General features: G+C 40.7%; 1 protein-coding gene across 1 annotated transcript; it reads left to right on the forward strand.

Moving 5' to 3' along the window:
* Positions 1-2,628: 2,628 nt before the first annotated feature.
* Positions 2,629-7,445, forward strand: LOC128982106 (uncharacterized). The gene is made up of 4 exons (XM_054401155.1): positions 2,629-2,778; positions 4,216-4,302; positions 4,426-4,898; positions 5,324-7,445. The coding sequence occupies exons 1-4, from the start codon at positions 2,629-2,631 to the stop codon at positions 7,443-7,445; spliced, it is 2,832 nt and encodes a 943-aa protein (XP_054257130.1).
* Positions 7,446-8,034: the final 589 nt, after the last annotated feature.

Here is an 8,034-nt window from a genome sequence, read left to right on the forward strand (position 1 = left end):
TAGCATAGCCTAGTTAAGAAACCATATCACTTTTAACATTCTTACATTTTAATTATTATGATCACAGTTTTGGGGGCTTACTAATTGAATCCATACAATCAATCAATACTGGCATAGTTAGGCTTTTCAATTTTCAAATTCGCTCTTTGAAGCTAGCTAAAATACCCCCACTTCACTGCGGGCGATATTGAATTTAAGTGCGGAGGTTAATGTACCAAATTCTGGGGTAGCTAAAAGTTAAATGAAAGAGTGGTTTGTTCAAAAGGCTTTTAATTTGTGCAGTTTCAGATTACAATGGGGTTGAGATTACTTTGCAACAATTATTACAGAACGTTTTTATAAACAATGTTTTCAGCTTTGTTGTCTGGTGTGTATGTGTACAAATCTCTGCTGCACGATACACGTGAGCATGCCGCGTACAGTTGGCCATAAGAAGATTTTCTAGATGTACAGTAAGTAAATAAAAGAAACGTCTTGTAACACTTAAAATAACACATACAATGCTAATCAAGAAGTTTTCTAAATATAAGCCGGCTACTTAAAGAGTTTGGTCTTGTGCTTTATTTATTATCATGGCAGAGGTCATCTTCAGTGAAAATTAAAGCCATTTAAATGTAAACGTTAAGTGTGTTGGAATGATTGGAATTCTTGGCATGAAAACTGTATTGCCTTTTGCACATGCCTGGGCTTCAATAACGTTTTGTTTCAACGGAGTAAGTCGGGTACCATTGCAGAATCGCGGAGGTTCCAAATTGCTCAGTAGCATTACAGGTACCCCCACTTTCAATTCAATTTTTTGAGGAGGGACACCTGGAAACTCCAAGGTGTTGAGAAACTCTACTGGATATTGAACGGCCGCATCCTCTTCTAACACAGTGTCAATAGACAGATACTCTGATGTGTAACCTGGAATTGCTGTAACTATCTTGCTGTTGATAGTATTACCAGTGTACTTTTTGGGGGCAAGTATAGCTCTTTCACACAGCCATTCACTGGACAAATGAACTCAGTAACTGATGGAAATACTTTCATTAGTAGTTCCTCCGATGAATCAACCATGTTGGCAAAGTTTAGAGGAAATGAGATTCTTTGTTGGCTATCAACAGATATCTGTCCATTTCCGATATTTAATAAATCAGAAGAAAACAATTCAGCATCGTGTTCGTTGTGAAGAATCTCTCTTATGTTCTGTATCAAATTCTTTTCCTCAACGTAACTCCACTAATCAGACTTTTTAGTGCAGGTACTTATTTCATCTGCGGGTGTTTCTCGAGGACTGGAAGGGTTTGCCTGAAATCTAAAGCCAATAAAACAACCAACCCTCTCATCAAGAAAACTATGGTTCCTTTTTGCTGAGCAATTCTGTTTGTAACAAAACACATCAAGTTGTTCCGGTAAAAGTTCTGGTAAATTTCTTAAAATATGGTTCTGTAGGTCAGTAGTATTGTATGACATCTCTTTGAGAGCTTCTGTATTGACGTTGCTCTCTTGTTGAGGTGCGGGAAGGCCAAATTAGCTCAAATCTCTACCACACATGGCCAAAACCAGAGATGCAATTGCCAGTAACGCTTCATTGTAAACTACCTCATTATAAAGTGTACCTGGAACTTCTCAACTAAAACACACCAATATGTCTTCAGCCATGTCGTCTGCTTTCCCAAAGTTCTAAGGGGTTTGACAGCCCACAGGTGCTCGCCAGGATCGAGTTGATGTCTGATACGTTGTGGAGAGCGAGTCAAAACAGCATCATGCATTGTGGATTCCCAGCGGTCATCACGATCGAGCAAACAATGGGCTTCACACACTTCTCTATATGGATTGCATGACTTTCAACAGTCCTTAAGTGCTCGAGGTAGGACCACGTACACTGTGAAGTAGCAAACATAAACAGTAGCACTCTAAGTTAACGGGATGAACCGTGGTACTCGTTCTAGCACTTCTGAGTAATTTAAATCAGACTGATTCTCCACTGGAAAGCCAATACCACGACACTGGAACTCTTTTTGTGAAGCGTTCCAGGTGTAGTAGTGGGGTACTTCATTGTAAAGGTCCTAGCAAATTCATCATTAGTACACAGCTCAAAGAATTCAGTAAATATAGTGTCTCTTGGGTTTTGTAAAACGTAATGCTGTTGTCATTGAAGTAAACCCCCCCTGGAAGTTCTCAAGGTACTCAGATGAGTAACAGTGGGGTGTCTTTCACTGGAAACCCAAAGATACACCATGCTGCCTCGTTAGAACTCAAGTAACGTCCTGGCTGGTAAAGAGTTACCTCATCTCTGGTGCAGCCTCCCTCAACAGATAGAAATCAGCTCGGCCACTTCCCTTGTTTACATATTTGCATATGTATTTTATACTCTTCACTGAACTGCAGTGTACTCCACGTTAGGCGTTGAAAATCTTGAACTGGGTTGTATGGTACAATTCAATGGTTGTCAATATCCACAGATCCTCGTCCTGATACATTTATTTCAGAGTCCACCGTAATTTGTTGATCACTTTCTGTACAAAGGGTACCCATTATAGCTGGTATCTCAGTCATCATCTATCTGGGATATATCTTTGTACACTTTCCGTCTTTCTTGCAAGGTGGCCTAGGATTGATAGCACCACAAGGCCCGTGAACCATATGTTTGATCACAATCACATGAAGATTGGGAATAGTGTCATCAGGTATCTCAGCTTGTACGGCATCATCAATTTGTTGTGGTTGGATCTTATCAACCAGCCACCAAAGCATATGGATATGTGGGAGTCCACGTTTTTACCACCCACATGTGTACATCAAGCACTGAACCAAACCTTTGTCAATTATAGCAACAAAACCTGTAACTTTTTGTTTGAAAGCCCTTGCTACTATGTTATGTCTATCAGTTGCTTTCTGACTAGGCAGTAGCTCCTGAACAGTTCCTTCCCATTTTGATTTGCACACCATAGTTATAAACAGGTCAGGACACGCATAGTTTCTAACATGAGAGCATCTTGTGCTCGTTCACTAAGATAGCGTGGTGAGGTAATAAAGCTTAAAGATAAAGCGGTAAGATCACTATTTGACCAAGATCATTAGAGCATACTGTTTCATCGTTGGTGTTTCAATTCTAACACACATGTCTACAATAAACCGACTAAACAGTTATCTGTAGTGAATGATTGGGTTGAAGTTGTTTTGACAAACCATTATGACACATAAAACTGTATTGCAGTCGCTTTTTAGTTGTAGGATGATTGGTTGTGGCATTACTCTGTTGAATGTTGAAATGGTAGCTTTCCTGATCACTCTAAAATATGAGAGGGTATTACAAAACATCATAGAAGCAATGAGTTTCAGATAATCTAACCAAAGTGTCATCTCTTTGACGCAGCACAATATCTCGTGAGTGAAACTTATTGCCAACAATGGCCACTTCATCAACAGTCGGAGCGTTGAATCATCACTCATGCTCCCCAGCTGGACGGCAGTCAGCACACATAATGGCTTTAAAATCATCTGACGGCCACTGATCTAATGCAGTTTTAAAGGACACAATTAAAACATTGTTGTCATAAAGAATGCGTTGAAGGCTTTGTACTATGTTTTAGGATAAACCGGGAATGTTGTCACAGCACCGCCTCAGCTTGTCGATCACCAATGAAAAATATTTGTAGGAAGCCACGAGGCTGATCGGGTTGAGTAATAAGCCAATCCTATGGTATATTTACCCCTGCACAGTGAACGTTGTGGGATAGTCATGTTATACAACTTGGCCAAAGGCACCAAATAAGGTCATTTGGAAGCATGAGTTATATTTTCAAATTTTGTATAAAAACCCCCGAATTCTGCTGTTTCTCCAATGACAAGGGTCTTTAGTAGCTCAATTGGCTCAGCAGTTAAAGGAAGCCTAACTTTTCCATTAGAACAACACATATCCCTATTAGCTTCCATTTTACTGCATCACAATATCTGCATGTTTAGCTCATTCTGCCTATACAAAAAAACTGTGATTGATATAATCAATGAACAGATCATATCGAAAAACTATACCATTAAATGGGTTCCACATCATACTCATGAAGTCTTATCTCCGTCGTCCTGTATAATAGCAGGGGTTTCCTCTTGTGCTTGTGCAGCTCTTTGTAAAGCCATTCTGTTATTGTTGGCCACCAGCCCAGCCTGATGCTATTCATCAGACGTTTCAGCAGCTCTTTGTGATGCAATTCTACTATTTGTACTCTTCAGGTGTTTCAGCAGTTCTGTGTGACGCAGTTCTACTTGTGTTGGCTGGTACTAGAATGTTACGTTCATCGGATGTCTCTGAGGTTCTATGTGAGCTGTGCCTGATTAAATCAACTAAAAGCCTAACATGGCGTTCATTGGGGGTTTCAGATTCTCTATGGGAGGTATGCCTGATCGAATCAGCTAAAAGCCCAGCCTGGTGTTCCTCTGCAGTCTCTGAAACTCGAGTATGGCTCGTTGTCCTTGACAACGGCTTTCGAGAAGATTATAAAAAGAGCAAACAGTGATGGCCATGAAGCACCGAAGCTTTTACATACCGACAAAGGTACAGAGTTTAAAAACAAACCGTTCAACAACATGTTGAGGAGGCATAATATCAAACTATACCATACAGAGAGTGAAGAGAAGTCCGCAATAATTGAAAGATATCATAGGACATTGAATGAGAAACTTAAAGTGAAATTCCAAGTCCGACAATCCCACAAGTGGTACGATATACTACAAGAAGTCACAGACGAGTATAACCAACACGATTATCACCACACTATTAAAATGAGACCAGTAGAGGTCAACAAAGATAACGAGGCTGATCTATTAAAAATGTACATTGAGCGCGAACACAAAATTCGTAAAAACAGCAAGTTCGACCTCGGTGATAGAGTTCGTATCACGACGAAAAAAGATGTGTTTGCGAATAAATATAAACAAAACTGGACTTCAGAGATATTTACAATAGCACGAATTCTAAACACTAGACCGGTTACTTATAGGATCGCCGATCAAAATGGCGAAGAAATTATAGGCGGATTCTATGAAAAGGAACTGCAGAAGACCGCTCTCTGAGTGTCGGGCTTTGAGGACACCGTTCTGGGACTGTACCCCGTTCTAGGTCTTTTATCCCGTTCTGGGACTTTATCCTATTCTAGGTCTTTTATCCCGTTCTGGGACTTTGTCCTATTCTAGGTCTTTTATCCCGTTCTAGGACTGTACCCTATTTCAGGGCTCTCTTCCTCCTCCTGCGCTAGAACCGGTGAATACATAACTACTTGCAGCATATATGGTCACTAGGCCTAGATTGGGATAATACTCTTCCTAGTGATATTATCGACAGATGGTCAACTTTTGTCAACGAACTTCCTGAGATTGAAAATTTGGAGATTGGCAGGTACATATCTCTGAGTGATGCGGTTAATATTCAGTTGCATGGATTTTCAGATGCAAGTGAACTCGGTTTTGCTGGATGTGTTTATCTACGAACTGAGAACCCGCAAGGCAGTATATATGTCAACTTATTAATAGCCAAGTCACGTGTGGCACCCCTGAAACGTATCACGATTCCTCGCCTTGAACTGTGCGGAGCACATATTTTAGCCAAACTGTTACACTACTGTGTTGATCAACTCTCAGATCGCTACAAGATAGATTCTGTTACCGCTTGGAGTGACTCCACTGTGGCTCTTTCATGGATTCACACCCCTTCTCATCGTTTGAAGTTATATGTTGCAAATCGTGTTGCACAGATTCAAGAATTGACCCCTTCCTGCATATGGAAACACATTTCTACTCTTGAAAACCCCGCTGATGTTGCCTCTAGAGGATTAACCCCATCTCTTCTTATTCATAACAAGCTCTGGTGGTCTGGACCCACATGGCTTAAGAGTTCATCTGATTCATGGCCTCAACCATCGAGTCATCTTCCCGAAGAGGAACTCCCAGAAATTAAAACCACAACACTAAATCTTCTTACGATAGCTGAAGATCAAGATCTGAAGTTTATCAATAAATTCTCTTCATGGACTAAACTACTTCATGTCATGGGCTACGTTTTACGTTTTATTTCCTGCTTGAAAACTAAGCAAAGGATTACTCATTCTCTCACACTTGAAGAGTTAGAAGTATCGAACAAACGGATTTGTTGGCTTGTTCAAAGAGAGAGTTTCTCTGAGGATATTAATTCCCTGTCAAAGAAGAATGTGTGTTCTTCTCGCATTCAACGCCTTTCACCGTTTATGGATGATGAAGGTTTGTTAAGAGTTGGAGGACGACTGAAACATTCTGAGTTGCCGTACAGCGCCAAGCATCAAATTATCTTACCAAAGGATCATTTTGTTGTAAATTTGATAATTGATTATCATCATCGCATCTTTCTTCACTGTGGACCAACACAACTCCAAGCTGTTCTTCGTGAGAAATATTGGATACTTTCTGCTCGTAGTATCATACGCTCCAGGATTTTTAAACGCCTGAGATGTTTCAGAATGAAACCTAAGCCAAACACACCATTGATGGGAGACTTACCTTCCCCAAGAGTGGTAGCAACCCGACCTTTTAATGTTACTGGAGTCGACTATGCCGGACCATTTACAGTGAAATTGTATGTCCTAAAAAGGCTTCAGCCTATTAAAGTTTATCTTTGTCTATTTGTCTGCTTTGCAACGAAAGCCGTACACTTAGAAGTTGTGTCGGATTTGTCCTCAGAAGCTTATATAGCAGCTCTTACACGTTTTATTTCCAGACGTGGTTCAGTGAAGGAAATTCATAGTGATTGTGGAACCAACTTTGTCGGAGCAGCTGCTGCACTTCACAAATGTTTTAACAACCTCCTTTGCAATCCAGTAACTCACCGTTTTGCTGAAGAAAACAACATTTCTTTCAAATTTCTGCCTCCACACGCGCCTCATCAAGGTGGCTTGTGGGAACGAGCTGTTAGGAGTGCTAAGCATCACCTTCATAGAGTAATCGGTGGCCAAATCCTGACTTATGAAGAATTCATAACTCTCGTGTCACGTGTCGAAGCAATATTAAATTCAAGACCGCTTACCCCTCTCTCTGGAGATCCGAATGACTTAGAGTCTCTAACCCCAGGACACTTTTTAACTGGTGGACCTCTGAAATCCATGGTTGAACCTCAATATGATGAAACTTCTTGTAACCGCTTGAGGAGATGGCAATTAGTTCAGGCATTCTCTCAACACATCTGGACTCGATGGTCCCAAGAGTATCTGCATACTCTACAGCATCACTCTAAGTGGACGAGTAAAACAGAGAACCTCAAGATTGGTGACCTTGTTGTTATTCATGAGCCTAACACTCCTCCCCTACAATGGAAACTTGCAAGAATCACCGCAGTATCTCCAGGAGCAGACGGAATTGTACGAGTGGTCCATCTACGCACCGCTACAGGGAACTTCAGTCGGCCAACCGTCAAAGTTTCCCTTCTTCCTACCAATTAATTCCTAAGCATTCCCTTTCACCCCCTTTCAATTTATTTTCATTTGTCTTTTCCCATTTTTCAGTTTTTTCATTGAACCAGGTTGGTTCAAGGGGGGCGATATGTTGGATATTTTAGGTTTCATGATTTTTAAATCGAGTCCATATTTATATTCTTCCGTTTCAAACAAAACCTAGCCCAAGTAATTTTCCGCTATTCAGCCGCTAACGAAGGTATGCGGCCTTTGCCCTCAACACTGATATCTTTCCAAACGACGCAGTCCACTGTCGTCCGCCGCTGAACTATCACCATATTTACTATCGTATATCCGCATCATCTTTTCAACATCCCGCAATTTTTACCTTTTTTTTCTTTAAATTAATCAGTCTGTACAGTGCTAATAGAAGTGACAATAGTTTTGTTTTTATCCCAAGAAGAAATTATTTTTTGTTTATTTAACGGACAATTGTAATAGTGCAAGTAGGTCAACGTGTACATGGACAGTCCTCGTCGACGCCGCCATTGCCCAGTGCTTCAAGTCAGGTGGGGTACCCCAAACCAAACATCTCTTCAGCTTCACTAAGGTCTGTGACAGCAATTCAACATTGTTT

Source organism: Macrosteles quadrilineatus, unplaced genomic scaffold (genome assembly GCF_028750875.1).
Source record: "Macrosteles quadrilineatus isolate MER2022 unplaced genomic scaffold, UCM_ALF_1.0 Scaffold_113__1_contigs__length_334533, whole genome shotgun sequence".
Lineage (NCBI taxonomy): Eukaryota > Metazoa > Arthropoda > Insecta > Hemiptera > Cicadellidae > Macrosteles > Macrosteles quadrilineatus.